Source organism: Lethenteron reissneri, chromosome 64 (assembly GCF_015708825.2).
Source record: "Lethenteron reissneri isolate LAM-NWPU_2019-01 chromosome 64, ASM1570882v1, whole genome shotgun sequence".
In the NCBI taxonomy this organism is placed as follows: domain Eukaryota; kingdom Metazoa; phylum Chordata; class Hyperoartia; order Petromyzontiformes; family Petromyzontidae; genus Lethenteron; species Lethenteron reissneri.
The window spans coordinates 778,872-798,807 of record NC_083842.1 but is presented as its reverse complement, the minus strand read 5'-3'; the positions used below and the strand labels follow the sequence as shown (position 1 = coordinate 798,807).

Below are 19,936 nucleotides of genomic sequence, written 5' to 3'. Positions count from 1 at the left end.
TATAAGGCGGTGCGCGCGGGCGCTCAGGGAGTTGGTGACCAGTGAAGACGTAAGACGGAGGAGGAAGAGATAGGGCCCTGAGACCCCTAGTCCCGCCAGTCCTTGTAAGGACCGGGACTCTGTGTGGCTCAGAGGCAGGACCTTGGGATCCGGGGCCGGACATCCGTGTGAGGGCCGGGCCACGGGACCCAGTGGTCGTGACCCATACCCAAGCTGGGGTGGGTCTGTAGGTTCCCCTGGAAGCTACGGGGCTGGAGAGCCCGTGTGTGTGTAGCCGGGTGGAACGGGGGAACAGTGAGCTGTAGTGACTACACGTGTTAGTGTGGCAGGAACAGTGAGCTGTAGTGACCACACGTGTGAGTGTGGCAGGAACAGTGAGCTGTAGTGAGCACACGTGTTATTGTGGCAGGAACAGTGAGCTGTAGTGACCACACGTGTTATTGTGGAAAGAACAAGTTATAATAAAGTGTGCTACCCATCAAGTGGTCTCCCGCCGTAGTTTATTATACTACAGATGCACAAATAGAAGCCTACACGAAAATCTTGGAAGACATTGAGACTACAAATCGAGTCTCTTTTTTCCTTGATGCACCTGCTAGTACTGGGAAGGCCTTTGTTTTCAAACTGCTCCTTGCTAAGGCTCGTCAGAGAGAGAAAATTGCTCTATCTGTGGCAGAATCGGGGATTTCTGTGTAAGTCGATGTGTGTGTGTCAGTCGATGTGTCTGCGTGTTTGAGTCCATATGTGTGTGCGTTTAGGTCCATATGTGTAAGTCGATATGTGTCTGTGCCTTTTTTGCCCGGGAAACGCCAGATGTGTGTGTCTGTGTACGTCAAAGTGTGTGTGTAAGTCCAAGTGTGCATGTCAGTCCATGTGTGTGTGTGTCTATGTGTGTCAGTCGATGTGTGTGTGTACGTCGATGTGTATGTGTGTGTGTCCATATGTATGTGTGTTCATAGTCCGGCAAAAACAACCCCCTACCTCCTCGCGGTGCCGGACAGGCAACTCTGTCGTGGACAGTGCTGAGGGGGGGAGGGCCAATTCCGTTAAGCCTTTCCCCTCATGGCGTCTGTGACCACCACAGTGGCTAAATGGGGGCTCTGGACGGGTGCAAGGGGCTGGTAACCCCTCCACCTTCAATAAATTACCACTAAACCACGACTAAAATATGTACTAATAAGCTTGTGCCGGAGGCCCCGGAAGGACAGGTGTCTATGACGTCTCCTGGCCATACCCCATTTGGCAGAGCCAGGAGATTGAATCTTTACCCTCGGGGCTCCTCCAGAAAGAACGAAAAGCCACTACGGATGGCCACGTGGAATGGTCGAATGCTCACTGTGGAGGAGAGGCTGCCACTTCTCTGTCGGGAGCTGGACCGGTACCGCCTGGATCTCTGTGGCATTCAGGAGGTCCGGTGGACCGGCTCTGGCTCCTGCCACCATGAGGGGTGGACAGTCTTCTACTCGGGGCAGGAGACTGCCAAACAACATGGTGTGGCTCTTCTTCTGAACAAAAGAATGAAGGGCGCATGGGAGCGTGGCGGTGAGGTGTGGGAAGCTGTAAGCCCCAGGCTACTTTGGGCTCGACTTCCCATTAACCGGAGGCGAGGAGTGGTGGTCGTGGTTACGTATGCCCCCACCGAAGACGAACATCCGTGGAGGGATGCAGGAAAAGTCGATGAGTCAGATGCCTTCTATGACCTCCTGTCACAGGTGCTGGCTAAAGTGGGCCCTCGGGATAATAATAATGCAATTTATAACGCGCGCAAATTTGCGGACGTAACGGCTGCAACTCAGAGGTGTGGAGCCAAGCTCAGACTTGCTCGAAAGCATGGTTATAGAGGTGAGTTTTTAAGTGTCGCTTGAAGGAGGCGATTGAGGTGATGCTGCGAATGTGCAAAGGGATAGCGTTCCAGACTGTTGGGGCTGCCATCGAGAAGCGGCGCATAGACATGACCATCCTGGATCTTGGTATCAAGAGGAGGTCGTGAGTCGCGTTGCGCAGGCATCTGCCGTGTGCTGAGCTGCAATTTGTCAATAATGAAGAAAGGTACGGCAGGCAGGCGGATGTGAGGGCATGGTGGCAGAGGCAGGCGATCTTGTATATGACCCTACTGGCGATGGGTAGCCAGTTGAGGGCACGAAGACAGGCAAGTGAGTCGAGACGGGGATGAGTGTGGCCAATGACGACGCGTGCTAGGTTGGTTTGTAGTCTCTGAAGTTTTTTGAGGTTGCCAGTGGAGGTCCGGACTAGGACGGAGTTGCAATAGTCAAAGCGAGACCCAACTATGCAACATGCCAATGTGTTGGCAATTTCAGTGGAGATGAGAGGACGTAGGTGTCTGAGAGCCTTCAGGTGAAAGCTACATGAACTGATTATATGATTGGTTTGACGGTCGAAGGATAAAGTTGAATCTAGGATGACACCGAGGTAGCTGAAGTGATCAGTGAACCTGATGCTGTGACCAAAGATGATGAGTTGAGACGTTGCTTGGTACATAACATGATGGCCACTGACTTTTTCGGATTAAGGGCTAGGTTGTGTGCAGTGAACCACTGTTGCAAGGCGGTGGTACATTCCGAGAGCTTCTCAAATCCAGATGAATTGCTAGAATCGATGCCGGTGAATAGAATAGTGTCATCCGCGTATGAGTGGTGCTTAACACCGAAGCTTGCGATGAGCCGACCGCTCGGGGAAGTGTAGGCTGTGAAGAGCAGGGGACCTAGGACGGAGCCCTGGGGAACCCCGCATAATGCTTTTATTTCAGGCGATGTGGACGTGCCCATCCTGACTGAAAATTGCCGGTCAGAAAGGTATTAAACTATCCACTTGAGTGCTGAGCCACATATACCGAAGTCGGATTTCAGGAGGGAAGTTAAGGAGCGAGTGGTTGATGGTGTCGAAGGCTGATGAAATGTCAAGACTTACAAGTGCAACAATGGAGTCGGAATCAATGATCATTAAAATGTCATCGAGCACTCTACTGAGTGCTGTTTCTGTGGAGTAGTTTTGATGGTAAGCTGACTGGAAGCAGCAGTAGTTTGTGGAGGAGGTGATGTGTGGTTTTAGCTGGACGAGGGCTAGTCATTCAAGGAGTTTAGAGAGGTTCGAGAGATTAGTGATGGGACGATAACTAGATGGGTCATCCGGGTCGAGACTTGGTTTCTTTAACAAGGGAGAAACCAGGCCATATTTGAGGTTAGATGGAAAACACCCCATAGCGAATGAGGCATTTGCGATGTTCCTGATCATGATGGCGAGTTCCGGAGCACATTGCTTGAACAAGGAACCTGGGAGCACGTCGAGTGGAGATTACTTCAATTGAAGTGATTCAATTAAAGAGAAAACGTCTTTTGTAGACACCGGCTTGAGCGTAGTTAGAAAGGTGTCTGGGTGAGTGCTTACAATTTCAGGTAACTTGAGCGGGGTACAATGGTGCGATGTGTGGATAGACGTGCAAGAGTTTGCGATGGTGATCAGCTTGTTGGTGAAGTAAGTATTAAAAGAGGCGTCAAGTTTCAGTGAGGCCAGGGGATCGCTAAGGTGAGGGATCATGGTGCTACCAGGATGTAGAAGATCTTTGAGGGTTTTCCATAGAATGCGCGGTTTTCCGGTTGCTGTTTTGATGCCTTCTTCAATGTAGGAGGAACATGAGACAAGGATAATTTTGTTAGTTTTCCTGCAGGCAACTCTGTAGACAAGTCGATCAGCAGGTAGACCACTGCAGGATGCGATACTTTCAAGGCGCCTCCTGGTTCGCTTAGCAACGATGGCGTCTCTTGAGAGCCAGTGAGTGTCGTGGGAAGACTGCCTAGCGGTTCGTGATTTTAATGAAGCCAGTTTGTTCAGTGCCGCCCTCATGTCAGCTTCTAGTTGGAGAGTGCAGACGGTTGGATCCGATTATGGGGATAACATTAAAGGCAAATTTGCAAGGAGGTGGTGTAAAGCAGAAAACTCGATACCCTTGAAATTACGCGAGTTGCGGGTGAATTTGATGGTGATTGGCTTGGGAATTTGGAGAGAAAAAAGTATGAGGCGGTGGTCGGAGTAACCAGTTTGGAAAACTCCCAGTGCAGTGATGCGTCGATGCTGGTGAGGTTCCAGAACCAGGTCGAGCATGCTCTCAGCATTTGTTGAGGAAGCTCTGGTGGGGCCTGAGTTTGTGATGACCAGGTTATGGCAGGCCAAGGTTGACTCAAGGTGACTATCGATGAAGACTGGGGTATTGCCGGGGCAATTAAAGTCACCTGTAAGCACGAGCCTGTGAGATGGGTTAGGAATGAGGTAAAGGAATTCCGAAAGCTCGTTTAAGAATATATTGATGCTGCCATCTGGAAGGCGATAGATGGAAATTATGGAAAAGCACTCGTTGTTAGTAGTAAGGGATACGGACTGGATCTCGAAGGCGGCGGGAGCCATCGGTAGATAGAGCTCTTTAATTTTCAAGTGTGCATTGTAAACGACCGCTAAGCCACCACCCTGCTGATTAGTTGCGCGAGGTTTATGAAGAACCTTTTATCCCATGGGTGCAACTTCCAGAGATATGGCTGGTGGTGATTATTGCCTGCACCAGGTCTCAGTAATGAGCAAAAGGTCGATGTGGTGGTCCGAGATGGTATCGTGAATCAGGGCTGATTTATTGGTAATGGAGCATGAGTTGAGTAGGCCGAGGCGGATGTGTGAAGGTGGATGTGAAGAGGCATTGAGGGATTAGAGGAGATCGCTGGTTGAAGGTTGACCTGTGAACGGCGGCCCCTACCACCTCTGCAACCACGGTGCCGATGCAGTCTCTGACGTTGACCTCGAAGAAGCCCAAGGCCAGAGAGCGTCCTCAGGAGCGCGGGTTCCAGGTGCAAGTGATGAAGAGTAGGTGCATGTCGAAGCCCTATTATATCAGCCCATGCTGTACCGATGGTGGTGATGAGGGGGCCAAGATTCGGGTGGACTCCAATCAGCGGCTCTGCTGCCCGGAGCAGCAAGTCGAGGTAGCATTGTCCAAGCTCCGCGCCATCAGCAAGCACTTCCCCGTACGTAGCGGATGCGTACACGCCTGTGTAAACACTCGTTGAGCGCATACACGGGCATACAGAACCATGCAGGTGGGGCGTACAATGGAGCAGCCAGAAGAACACGAGGTCCAGTGGATTAGCTGACCACGCGCTGTGCTCCAGCTCGCAGGTGATGCAGCAGGGTGGACGAACCTCGCAGAGCTCCCGTTCACTGGTGGTGCAGGGGCAGCAGCAAGCCAATTTTCTCGTGTTGAGGAGATGACGTTCCCACTCGCTGATGGTGTTGAACAGTGGATGGAGCACGTCGAACTCCCACTTGCTGGCGATGCTGGGGCACGCCAAGCTCCCACTCACCGATAGTGCCGGAAGAGGTGCCTTCTGAGGACGTTGCTGGCAGGAACTGTACCCAGGGCGGCTGTTAAGCCGCACTGCATGAACAATGCAGCCAGCATCCTCCAGCCTCGTGAGTCAGAGCAGCAGGCCTCGTTTACCCGCACTGCCCCTCAGCTGTGCGATGTGGCAGGTAAGCCGGGTTGTGTGACACTGCAGCAGCCGGCATTTTTCAGCTGTTGTAGCGCAGCGGGGCGTGTGCAGTGAACGCGAGGCAGGCAGGGTTGGGTGCAGGGATCTGCCACCATCCAAAACTCGGGTGACGCCAAAGTAATAATGAAAATAATAAAACAAAATAAATTATTAGAAAAATGTAGTGGAAGGTGAAAGTAAGAAGAGCAGTGGTGAGTGAAGAAGGACGTGGGTAAGGTACGAGGTTTGGTTACAGTTGATAAACTGTGAGTGTGACCCGGGACTGCAGCCAGCTACAGCTCTGTCGCCATCTTGTTGGGTGACTTCAATGCCCGAGTTGGTCATGATGCTGGCACCTGGTCTGGAGTGATTGGAAGGCATGGGCCAGATCAGCTCAATAACAATGGTAGGAGGTTGCTAGATTTTTGTGCAGCCCATGGGCTTGTAATTACCGACACGCTGTTCTGGCATTAGCGCATCCACACAACATAATGGATGGATGCCGGGTCCAAGCAAGAGCATCTGCTGGACTACATAGTGACGGACCAGCGAATGCGAGCCCATGTCCTTAACACCAGGACCTACCGTTGAGCTGATCTGCCTTCTGACCATCGACTAGTCATCTGTAAGATGCGCCTGCTATTCTTTCACTCCGGTGGTGGGTGTACACCCAGGACCCCATTCCAACCTAAGGTGGCCTGGTCTCAATTAGCTGATGAGAGTTGCAAGCGAGAATTCCATCATCGCTTGCGGCTGGGATTGGCATCGTCCCCCACTCCTCCTGATGTCGAGGGTAAATGGGCGAGGTTTAGGACTGTGACTCATGCAGCTGCAATGGCTGCTTTGAGGACGCGGTCCAGACCTCCCCAGAGACCCTGGCTGACAGAGGAGGTGTTCAGGATGATTGAGAAAAAGCGACAGGCCCACTCTAATCGTCTACAGCATCCCACGTCAGAGAATGAGGAGGCTAACCGCAACCTTCGCTCGGAGGTTCGGAGAGCCGTGAGGCGCTGCAAGGATGGGTGGTGGTCGCGAGTTGCTGAGGAGATGGAGTCTGCCTCAGTGGCCCGCGATCACAAATCCCTATTTATCTCCATCAAAAAAGTAACCTGCAGTGCCACACCTATTACCATCATTAGGGGAAAAAATGGTGATCCAATCTCGGACCCCCAGGAACAGGTTTGCATATTTACTGAGCATTTATGTGAGGTCCTGGGGGAGGGGAAATCCCTCAGCCAGGAAAACATCGTGGCACAAAGTGGGGATGACCCTGCTGAGGCTGCGGTGCCTCAAATATTGGAAGAAGTCACCCCCTGTGAGCGGCTGGCTGAGGTGCCATCTGTTGAGGAAGTACTGAAGGCGATCCAGAGTCTGAGACCAGGAAAGGCACCAGGCAGATATGATCTCCCAAGCGAAATGCTGAGGGAGGGTGGCGTTTGTGCACAGACTGCCCTACATGACATCATAACAACAGTCTGGACCACTGGACAGGTTCCACAGGACTGGAAGAATTCCCTGGTAGTCCCCCTCTTTAAGAAGGGGGACCGCACAGACTGTAACAACTACAGGGGCATCTCACTCCTCAGTGTGCCGGGAAAGGTCCTGGCAAGGATTATTCAACATCAGCTTGCTAGGCACGCTGAGGAAAGGCTTGCGGAGCTCCAATGTGGTTTCAGGAAAGGGCGGTCCTGCACAGATGCCATATTTTCTGTCCGTCTGCTACAGCAGAGGTGTATGGAATTCCAACAAGACCGACATCTCTGCTTTATTGACCTGGTCAAGGCCTATGATACCATCAGTAGGCCTGGGCTCTGGGCTGTTCTTCGTGCTTTCGGAGTCCCTGACCCTCTGCTCACGATCATTAAGGACCTTCATGATGGTGAGCAGGCCCGGGTAAAACCAGGCTGGATTGTGTGAGGAGCTCACAAAGATCTGGGCAAAGTCCCATCGGTGAGCTCCTCCGGCAGGCAAGGCTGCGTTGGCTGGGCCATGTAGCCCGCATGCCCAATCACCGCATGCCCAAACAGATTTTGTTCGGCCGGATCGAGGGGGCTAAATGGGTGTGGCACTGGCTAGAGAAGAGATGGAGTGACGTGGTACAAAAGGATGTCGAGCTGTGTGGACTTGCCGATGACTGGTACCAGCGGTGTCAAGATCGGCCTCAGTGAATAAGGCTCGTGAACGACGCTACTGGGAAGTTGGAGGCAGTTGCCTTCCAACAACAACAGAGGGCGGAGGAACGACGCTCACAACAACGAGCGGAGCGCTGGGTGGCTAAAGCACAGCAAGTTGGCACAGTAGGGGGCACAGGTGGTGCATCAGCCAGTCATCTCGGTCATCTCAGTCAGTCGACCCCTGGCACCTGGGTCTGCCCCGTGACCTCCTGCCTGCGGGCGTTCAACACTTCACGTGGCCTCAAGGTGCACATGGCCTGGCACAAGCGTCGTGGTGACATCACTGCCACTTAGTGGCGAGTGGCGGTTTTTGTATTCATATCTGTGTGTAAGTCCATATGTGTGTGTGGAAGTCGATGTGTGTGTGTAACTCCATGTGTGTGTATCTAAAGTCTATGTCTGTGTGTGTGAGTCCATATGTGTATGTGTGTTTAGGCCAATGTGTGTGTGAGTCTATGTATGTGTGTTTGTGAGTCGATGTGTGTGTGTAAGTCCATGTGTGTGCGTGGCTCCATATGTGTGTTCCTTAGTCGATATATGCGTATGTAAGTCCATATGTGTGCTTTGGTCGATGTGTGTGTGAGAGTCTACGTACACGTGTGTGTGAGTCGCTGTATATGTGTACGTCGATTTGTGTAACTCCATGTGTGTGTATCTCAACTCGATTAGAGGCCGACCAAAATTCGGTTTCGGTTTCAGCGCCGAAAGTTGGCAAATGGCCTCTTTCGGCACAGTTTCGGTTATGGCCGAAAGTCAATTTGTGACTTTCGGCTTCGGCCGAAAGTAAATTTTTTACTTTCAGTTTCGGCCGAAAGTCAATTTTTTACTTTCGGTTGACTTTCGGTTTCGGCCTAAAGTAATTTTTTACTTTCGGTCTGGTTTCGTTTTTGGCCGAAACCAGAAATTCAGCTTCGGTCGGCCTCTAAACTACACGCGCGCGCATGCGACTCCGGGCAGCAGAGGCGACGGCGGTGGTTGATGGCAGACGCTCCTCACTCTCTCCGGCGATCGCAAGCAGCGCACACACGCACACTCAAGCAAGGATGGGGGTGAGAGGGGTGTGGTGGTGGTGGTGGGGTGGGATAAGACAGACGACGGAGAAGAATAAGAAAAAAATTACTTTCCCCCCAAAACCACCAAACTAGTGAGCAGCAGCAAGCAGCACACGCACAGCCTGCACTCGCAGCAGCAGCAGTCCACCAGGAGCACTTTTGATTGAGCGGCTCACAGGCAGCTCGAGGCACACACAACACAAACACATGCGGGCGCACGCACAGCACACAGACGCGCGCACGCACAGCACACTCAGCAGATTATAGCAGCATGCTGATGACAACAGTGTGCATACACGCGTGCGCACACTCACTCACTCATCCACCCAACAGCCACACACACACCAACCCACCCACCCCCTCCAATGATCCAATTCAACCCTCCCACCACCCCATCCCAACCCACCTCCTCCTCCTCCACATGGGTTCCACACCGCAGGAGGGGGCTTGGGTGTGCGTGCGTGCGAGTCTGTGATGCGTCTAGAGGCCGACCGAAATTCGGTTTCGGTTTCGGCGCCGAAAGTTGGCAAATGGCCTCTTTCGGCATAGTTTCTGTTTCGGCCGAAGCCAAAAAGTTTACTTTCGGTTTACTTTCGATTTCGGCCGAAAGTAATTTTTTAACTTTCGGTTTACTTTCAGTTTCGGCCGAAAGTAAATTTTTAACTTTCGGTTTACTTTCAGTTTCGGCCGAAACCAGAAATTCAGTTTCGATCGGCCTCTAAAGTCGATGTCTATGTGTGTATGAGTACATACGTGTGTGTGTGTGTGTGTAAGTCGATGTCTCTCTGTGTGTGGCTCAATGTCTGTGTGTGTAGGTCGATGTGTGTGTCTGTCTTTTTCGCCCGGGCAACGCCGGTCACTTACCGCTAGTAGTCAATAATCACGAGCAAAGCTCCATACAGTCTACATATCACCAGCAATCGCGAGCAAAGCTCCATACAGTCTACATATTGCCAGCAATCGCGAGCAAAGCTCCATACAGTCAACACATCGTCAACAATCGCGATTAAAGTTTCCTACAGTCCTCACATCGTCAACAATCGCGATCAAAGTTTCCTACAGTCCACACTTCGTTAACAATCGCGAGCGAAGCTGCATACAGTCAACACATCGTCAACAATCGCGAATAAAGTTTCCTACAGCCCACACATTGTTAACAATCGCGAGCGAACACAGTCGCAGTCCATACATTGTCAACAAACGCTACTCCGCAACAACAACAAAAAGATGTCACAACGCGATTCATTAACACGGCAACCCACGGGATATTAACGGAGCTCGGGACCCCCGACATAACCGAATTAATCATTAACTGCCCCCTCAAGATAACGGTCGACGCCGCAACTGCACAAAAAAATGTCACGGCACAACACCAGCACTGACGCCGCGTTCATCCTCCACTCACACAGCCAGAAAAACATGTTCCGCAACCCAGCGAGCAGAAAAAACAACACACAATCGCAACCTGGCGCACGCAAGATGGGTGAAGTGTGTTTTAGGGCCGGGTGCATATCGTGTCACAACTCGCCTTAGAGGCTGTGAAGAACGGAGGATGGCAGGGTGGAAACTTGAGACGCCCTGAAGAATCTTGGATGGTGAGCACGGCATCCTCTTGCGAACAAATCCGGCCTCCCGCACTCGAACAGGAGACAGGGCGCCACCGAGACGGCCGAAGATCTCTTCTCCGCAGGTGTTGAAAATGGCAGGAATTGCATTTTGGCGGGAACCACGTCCTGATGGGCCACCAAAATGGCGGTCGCGCGCGCTTTTTTTCCGCCCGGACACCAGCAGCAGCGGCGGCGTCCTCTCCCCGCGGCTCCGGCGCTCTCTCTTTGGACGGCGGCGAAGCAGCGGCGTGATGTTCGTCCCGCCGCCCCGTCTGCAGGGCCATCTCTCCTTCACTGGGGCTGCAGTCCCCGGGGCTATTTGGGAGGATGATTTTCCCGCTGTCCCCGTCGTATGAAGGCATCCAGGTGAGTCGTTGTCTTCGTGCGCACATTTTACTATACTAGAATAACACCTAACAATTAATTTCCGCAACTTCTGACACCAAATGTAGTGGGTTAAATTCAGGCGCACACTGGAACTTTGGAGGCAACACTATTTAATATCTAAAGACAACGGGTAACTCTTAACATTAACAGGTTAACGACATAGGGTGGTAACCACCATTCCTAACTTAGCTAACACACGGGGATATTACATTTCTGGATCGGAGACCGAGGATCGTAGATGGTGGCTTCATCCCAAACTTGACACATCAGAACAGCCCAGCTCTCCGTCCATGCCCCGCTTGTAACCACTCAGGCATGGCCGGCTCCGCCCCAGGCCACGTCCCCCTTCCCGATCCTTCGGGAAGGCCCGAGCCCCCAACCACGTGACCCCCTGGGGCCCCTGGCACGCCTCTATCCGGTCACGTGTCCCGTCGGGTTCACGCAGAGTGTCACGGCCCGACACGACCCCCGTGACACCTGCCTACAGCCCCCATACCGATCCAATACAGTAGTGTCGTTCTACTACACTACACTTGTATTATATCATTGTGTTTAATCGTCTATAACTCTGTTTCCATTATTTACCATGAGATAAACCAATTCCATTTTTATTTCTTGATTAATGTCATTTATTTGACCACATGAGGGCCTATTCAGGGTGCATATTTCTCATCATTATTGCCCCAGTGAGACGTTCGTTTGCTCGTAACCATTAGGGGAGCTCCACCGAGCCGGGTGGCCACGGTGCCGCATTCACGTGGTCGAGCAAGGCTGGTGAGCCGCTCGTTGAACAACGGCAGGGAGCATGATGCTCATGTTCGCTCGCACGAGCCTCCATCGTCCCCGGTCTAGCAGCGCAGAGGCACAAGCAAGGCAGAGGGTGCATTCCCGACACCTCTCATATGCACCATCTTCAACTGGGCGTTCATTGGAAGTGGACTGAGGTGCATCGCTTGCGTGCTGCTGCCTGTAAGGGTGTGCAGGTTACACAGATGTTTGCTTGTTTGCGATGTTGAGGCGCGTTTCGACTTCCGTTGGTTCATCTGATGTCCAGAGGCTGTGAGATGCTGCAGAGTATTGCCAATATCTGCTGTGAGGTGGGACTGGAAACTTATTTGCACCACCTTCCCTTGGATCATTAATTAGTCTATATGTTGAACGTCTTTCGCATGGTACGTAGTCCACCGTGCTAATCGGAGGTGTGGAAATTGGAGGTGCAGTCTAGTTTAATCTAAAATGAGACATTTTCCACCCTTCATTACCCCAACATTATTCACAGTATGTTTTGTGTTGATTATATATCTCTCTCCATAAAATATCTTTACCAGACAGACCGTGGCTGCTGAGGGTGATGCTACTGCTGATGCCTATTACCTTTCTTGATGTTCTCTGGCACCACCCAGACGTGCTTGTCGCGGTCACTGCGGCAGTGCTCGTGCTGGAAGCCGAGCGCGTGCATCAATTCGTGCAGAACTGTGCCCTTGGTCACCTTGCCAGGCTCCAGGGACAGCGGCTGCTCCCCCCCCTGCTTCCCCAGCAGTGACCAGCTCTTGCTGAGAGGTCTGGAGGAAACGAGGCATGAGATGTTTCATCATAGATAACAAATGCTATCTTATCCAAAGTGAACACATGAATCTCTTTGGCATAACAAGCTCACGTGACCTGTCACGTAATGGCTGCTCTGGCTAAGGATGTGTTGACAAATCTTCGTTTTCTTTTCTCTGCCAAGGTCTTATTTAAACCCTGAGCAATTATTATTGCTGTACAAAGCACACGTGGTGCACAAGTTGGAGAAAACTGTTGTCATATCTGGGGTGCAGCACTCAGTTCCTACCTCGCTGCTCTTGGACACATTCAACGTAAAGCTGTCAGGGTAATTGGTCAGTCACCTCCTTATCACTCTTCTATCACTACGACCATGATGACCAATCTCATGAACTTCATGCGAAGTTCACCCACCGCACTGCGGCTCACCACGCTTCTCTTCCCGATTCTTCCCTCACGCTGCTCCTCCTTGGATTTTGCTCCCACAGTCACTTTCCCCAGCTCTTACAACCAAGCTCAATTCAACAAACGTGTGAACGCTTTCTGTTACCACTTTGAGAGCGCCGTTTGTTGTTGACTGCTTGGCGTTTTGGGCCTGTGCTCAACAACCGTGTTAAACATAAATATGTTGAAGTTCCCATTATCTTCATTACCTCATCGTGCTACCACCCATCAGTCCCAGCATAGGGCAGTGAGTGGCTATAGCAAGCACAGAAAATGCATTGGCTCCAATAAATCCAAACGAGTCAAGTAAGGGGACACGGTGCACCAACAAGATCACAACGATGAAACACAACGCAAGGAGAGTTTGGGAAGGGAATTGTGCCATGAGGAACAAAATGCTGTTTATGAATGGGGAGGGCTTCATTCAGTCCACGCCACTGGGCACAAACACATTCACAAATGATACCCAACACAGCCATTCACAAATGCGACTGCAACATAAACACAGCATGGCACAGAGGAGAGTGTAACTAAGCGCACCCTGCTGAAAGCTCAAAAATCAGTGCAAGCGTTGTCTATTTTACAGGAGTACCACGAGAGAGAGAATGATGGGATTGAATGATGGGATTGAATGATGGGAGTGAATTATGGGAGTGAATGTTGGGAGTGAATGATGGGAGTGAATGATGGGAGTGAATTATGAGTGAATGATGCGAGTGAATGTTGGGAGTTAACGATGGGAGTGAATGATGGGAGTGAATATTTGGAGTGAATGATGGGAGTGAACGCTGGGAGTTAATAATGGTAGTGAATGTTGGAAGTTAATTAATGGTGGGAGTGAACTCTGGGAATGAATGATGGGAGTGAATGATAGGAGTGAATGATGGTAGTTAATGCTGTGAGTAAATGATGGGAGTGAATGATGATAGTTAATGCTGGGAGTTAATGATGGGAGTGAATGACGGGAGTGAATGATAGGAGTTAATGATGGTAGTTAATGCTTGGAGTTGTATATATTGGCCTTTTTCCAAAAATGTATATTAAGAATAATTCTGCTAATATTTTTTAAAATAATAATCAATCGGGGTGTAGCATGGGGCACAAAAAAAGGTGTAACAAAACACCCTCACCCCTCACCCCACTGCCCTCACAAGCCATACAAGAACGCAGCTGGAGATAAACCATGAAATGTAATCAAACCCCGGTGCAAGGGGGGGGGGGCATAAAACGCAGACACAGAAGAGGGCAAAGGACGTTACAACTGGCGTTTTTTTTACTTCGGTAAAAGTTCGAAACTTAGCAACAAGAACAAATCGACATTATAGACTGCAGTCTACATTAGTGGCTTTTATTATTACTTACCTTATTTTACTCTTATTCACCATATATATTTCTAGATTTGAAGCTTTCGTGACTGCAAGGATTCATATTCTTAGGTTTTTTCGGTAAAGTCACGTAGGTAAAACATCAAAATTAATAAAAATAAAATAAAACAAAAATCACGACGTTTCGGAGGCAACACAAGTCTCCGTCATCAGGTGGGACCGTCACAGCCGAATTAGCTTGATGCAGCTAATCCGGCTGTGACGGTTTGTTACTGTATCTTTCTATCTACGTGACTTTACCGAAGAACCAGGGAGTATGGATTCCTGCAGTCACGAAAGCTTCAAATCTAAATAGACCAAATAATACTTGGGAAGTATTAGACTGAGGGTCATCCAGAAGAGATAGAAGGCGAAATAGGTCAATCACACATGACCAAGATAAAATGTATCCAATAGAGCCTCCCAACCGCCTTTGTCTTCCAGAAGCACGTGGTAGCAATAAATCACAACTGCAGGGAGGGCGCCTCCACTTGAGAGATCAGACACCGTGAAAAGTCCAAACCATGACGGACATACTGCAAACACTGCGCAAAACATACCTTGAGTCACTTACAGAGTCAACACCGCAAAAAGTAATACATACTAAGATAAGGGGTGGAAAATAATGTTTCTTTCTCTCTCAACATAAAACCAATAAGAGTGAACGAGAAACATGGTACATGAGGTCACACTTCAAGAGACGGCGCCCCTCTTTGAGAGAGACAAAAATGTAACACCCCGACCGTGAAGGAAAAGGGTGGAGAATGCAACCGAACAGGGGGAACCTCTCCCTCCTTCCAGATTAATTATTGCAGAAGTTGAAGGCCTGGAAGGACGCACTTGGAGGACATTTGGAGCACCTGTTTCCATTGATGGTGGGGTGGCTTGAGGAGGGGGACAGAAACAACGCCATGGGGAGACTTAACAGGGGAAAATTTTTCAGATCCCCAAAAAATAGTTGACAATTTTAACCTTCATTTTTCTGAAGCTGGTACCCTATTTGATAATGTATTGGGAGTCACCCCTGCTCTTGCAAATTCCTACACCCCTATCCAAACATTAAGCGAATTTAGTTTTCAGCCGATCCACGAAAGTAATGTTCTGAAACAACTGTCCTACCTCAAAGGGTCCTCCTCTACCGGAGCAGATAGTATTCCCGTCTTTGCTCTACTAACTGTTGGTCACCTAATATACAAACCTATAGCCCATATTTTCAACCTGTCCATCAAAGAAGCATCATTGTCCAAAGATTTTGATACAGTAGACCACAACATCCTGCTTAGTAAAATAAGTTGCCTCGGTTTTTCCGAAAACACAGTAAAATGGTTAAAAAATTACCTCTTTTCTCGCACCCAAACTGTATTCACAGATGGTTGGAGGTCAAACAGTGTTAAGATAACAAAAGGGGTTCCACAGGGTTCCATTCTCGGCCCCCTCTTGTTCTCTCTTTATGTAAATGACTTGGGCACTGAACTGGATTATTCCAGGGTAAATCTTTTTGCAGATGACACGGTACTGATTACTGCTGGCCGCTCTCCGGATGACGTGATTGCTAAGCTCCAGAGTGATTTCAACAAACTACAACATCAGCTAGTTGCTCTTAAACTAGTCCTAAATCTTGCCAAAACCAAGGTGCTATGCTTCTCACCAGGACTAAAGCGGGAAGTTATTTTCCCCCAATTACATTCCTTAAATAATGATAAAATAGAGCAAGTCAAGATCTATAAGTATATTGGGGTCATCCTGGATTCAAAACTGAATTTTGAAGATCACATTGATTATATTGGGAAAAAGACAAACATTTTAATTGGTTTTCTATATCGACACAAGCACTGCTTCCCCCCTATGTTCCGTTTGGAATTGATAAAAGCTACCATACTGCCTCTGCTTGATTACTGTGACATTGTGTATAAATCAGCCCCAAGTACTGTACTGAAGAAGCTTGACTCAATGTATCACTCAGCCTTAAGATTTGCATTGAACTGCCCATATAGGACTCACCACTGTGATCTCTACATTGGGTCAAACTTAACATCTCTGAATGTTCGACGGCTTGTGCACCAGATCTTATTTATTCATGATGTACTTACAAAAAAATCCGCAGATTACCTGCTGGATCTCATCTCTGTTTCAAAGAACAAATTAGACCTAAGGTCTACACTCATTTACCAGCTTAATATTCCCTATTGCGGTACATATACTGGAGGAAGGGCCTTTGCTATTGATGCCCCCAGGGTCTGGAATGCTGTTGCCAATAAATTGAAACTTGAGTCACTACCTATGAGATCTTCACTCAAAACTGCTCTAGAGGAGTTGTACACCCCTAGCTGCCAGTGCTATTCAGTGGCCTAAAATAAAATGTTTCGCTCCAGATGATCGCTGCAAAGTATGACCTGTGTTTTGATTTAGTGTGCTGATCTTAAAGGTGCATTAAAAAATTATAATACTCCGATTGATGCTCCTGCTGTTGTGGAGTGACTCATGCAGCCAGCCATGGCTGCAGGGTTTTGGTAGTACATGTTGTTTATGCCATTTATTGTGAAAATTCCGTCACAGTTCCTATGATTGCTTTTCATTGCTTTCATGGCTTTATTTTGGTGATTGAGAAAAGTGTATTGGTTTAGCCATGTTTGTTTGTTGTAGTACAGAGTTAGACTGATGGCCTTAATCTAAGTTGTCTTGTGGTTGTTGTTGTTGTTGTTTGACTTGCATCCCACTGGGATTTTTGCACACAGCGTTGGTGTACGGTGTTTTTTCTGCAATATTTTGCTGTCTTTTCTTGGATTTTCTGTTTGCAATTAGTCACATGTTTACTTTAAGATGTTATTTGTTCATGTTTTTGTTTTTTGTTTGTTGCGGTTGCACCCAATTCAAGAGCAGAATGGCTCACAGGGCTATACCTAATAAATGAACTTGAACTTGAACAGATTGCTTAATAAATCAGAACATACACACACACACGGACACTGGATGAACAACTGCCCCCCACAAGCAAAGAGCGAAATCAAAGGAATTCCGGTCCTTTGTGAGAAGGTGGGCAGAGGGGAGAGAATTTTACATATAAGCAAGGACACAGATAATGCAAACTTAGTTCTGCAAGCGGCAGACTCTGGGAATCTGCCCCCGTGACAGGCACATCGATAGGGAGCTGCATCAGCAGCAGCCACAAGTCGCGGAGTTCGTCTTTTGTTTTTCGTTTTTTTTATTGTTTCTTTCACCATTGAGAGTGAAACCAGCGCAACCGAGCAAAAGGGTCGGCACCGCTGCGAGCGCAATCGTGCATCGCCAGAGAGCACCGAGCAAGAGTGCCAGCCCCGGCGACCTGCGGACGAGCTGCGAGCGTGATCGAGCACCTTCAAAGTCAAGGGTCGCGCCGCCTCAGCTCATCCAGCAGTGGAGGGGCCTGCAGCTGCCGCCGAGCGAGAGAGACAGAGCCGTGTGTATGATACAAAGACAAAGATCCCCCGTATAGCCTTAACATACTGTAGGGGAAAGTGCTGTTAGCGAGCACCTATGAAGGCCGGCACGGCACATGAGGGGGTGGGTGGCCAACACCACGCCCAGCCGCATTTGTCTCCCTAGTGGCGATGTTACACATCGCACCAGGTACTCATTTGAGACTGAGTCGACCTAGGGGAGGCCCAGGACCGGTTCAGATAATCGTCACTGATGTTGGCCGTGAGCGGGAATCGAACCAGGGTCGCCAGGTTTGTAGCGCAGCGCGTTAACCGCTACACTACCGCTCCCCACTGTGTATGACACGCCCACACTCACACACCCACAACCTATCACCCAGCAGGGGACCAAGGCATAATTGGTACAAGAAACGCCCCACCTCGGCGTCTGCTTAACGGAAAGAGTTGAGCAAGGAGACAATACACCAACACACACATAACGCACATATTGGGACTAATAAAAGTACTCCAAAAGTTATCCTTGTGTTTTGCCCATTGAGTTACATGGATATTGTCGTGAGAAGTATTTTAGTCATTCTTTTTGTTAATTGCATAACTGTACCAATTAATTAATTGATGAAACTAAACATTTAGAACATCTATGTTACAAATCTACACATTCACAGGGAGACTATTGTGATGAAATATTTATTTTGATCACAATATCTTTCCCGCGAATTTACTGAAGCCTTAGCCAATTCATAACATTTGCTAGACAAGCAGGCACACTGCCTCATACCATTGTTCCAAGACATTTCGTTAATTGCATAATCTTACCAATGGATTGATTGAGGTCTACTTTTGCCTTAGGCACATGTTTCTTTATTGCTGTTTGTATGAATATTGTCACATTGAATTTTAAGGACTCTTTCCTGTCGCCGTGTATGCTCGCTTTACTCTGAGGAATTAACCGATTGTCCTGTGACCCAGTTTAACAAACGTAATCATTGAGGGTTAAATGTACGGATCAATGAGGACATCTCCAGGAGAACTGTGTTGATATTCCTAGCATAATAATTCGCATATTAGAGTGTTATGTTTTTGTTTAGAAATTAAAGTTGCTTAACACAGAAGAGTCTGAATGGTGCCTTCCTAAGTTCATGCATAATAATCTTAATTATAAGAACTGTATCCTGCGGTGAGATCTTAATTTTGAGACCTGGCATAAATACACTAAGACATAATCAGTAAAAGTTAAAGTGAGAATCATTGTATTATCCTGATTCATAATACAACCCTAGATAACGAAGCTGAGCTTAATCAGCATACTTACATCACACTTGCATAACTTCATGCAATTCATTGTATTATCCCGATTGATAATATAACTCTAGACAACAAGGCAGGGCCTAATTATCATAATTACATTAGCATAATTAGCATACACTAGCATAACTTAATACAATTACACTTTCCTGCATAATTACACAAATTAGCATAATTTCAGATAATTACACATTTTTTTATTTTATTTGTTATTATTTGTATACATTTTACAAGACCCAATATATACAACAGAGTGAATGCTGGGAGTGAATTATGGTAGTTAATACTGGGAGTGAATGCTGGGAGTTAATGCTGGGAGTTAACGATGGGAGTGAATACTGGTAGCGAATGCTTGGAGTGATTTCTTGGTGTGAATCTGGGGTGTGAAACCCTCACCCGCCCAAGTCCTGGATGTGAATGAAGTCCGTTTCGCCTGCGTGTGGTTTGAACCAGACGCAGGTTTTCTTCTCAAACTCTTGTGTCGCCCTTGTGATCGTTTCCACGTCATAGTCGTCTGACAAAAGCAGAACGCCCAAGTATATTTATTACTGGCAAACGAGTTATTTGTACACTTACACAGTGTCAGAGTCACTCATATGCAGAGCCGTACCCTTAGAGCCCCACTCTCACACGAAGGGACTTGAGTGAGAAGCAACAGCTCGCTCTCTTGGCTTTGACATCGCCATGAAGAGCCTGAAGGTGGCTCGGTGGCTCAGGGGTGATGTCTCTTTACAGACACTGAGCCAGCACCACTGAGATCCTGGGATCCACACCGGGTTTTAGCCAACCAGATAAAACTGGGCTCTCAAGCGTAGTGAGCTCATGGTCTCTGCCTGATCGCCAATGACTGTCATCAAATTGCATCACATTGTATTGGGGATTTGACCTACACGGGCATACAGTACATAGGTATAGAACCGCAGTGATGAATGTAGGCACTACTGTGATGTCATGAGATGAACAGGACAGGAGCAAGTGCCGTGCAGTGTGAGGTGTAGGAGGCCGGCTGAAGGGGCCTCGGCTGCCTAGCAGCGACCCCCCCCCCCCCCAGCGCTCCGTGCCACGCCGTTCCATGTCACACCGTGCACCGCGTTGTGCCGCTCTCTACGAC

General features: G+C 48.8%; 1 protein-coding gene across 1 annotated transcript in view; it reads right to left on the bottom strand.

The window, feature by feature from the left end:
• Nucleotides 1-19,936, bottom strand: part of LOC133359129 (astacin-like metalloendopeptidase) — a 44,340-nt gene that overhangs the window by 23,003 nt on the left and 1,401 nt on the right. Inside the window, exons 2-3 of the mRNA XM_061577523.1 lie at nt 19,222-19,339; nt 12,126-12,313 (exon numbers count right to left, since the gene is read on the bottom strand). Coding sequence (XP_061433507.1) covers nt 12,126-12,313; nt 19,222-19,339 — 306 coding nt within the window. The remainder of the gene's footprint in view (nt 1-12,125; nt 12,314-19,221; nt 19,340-19,936) is intronic.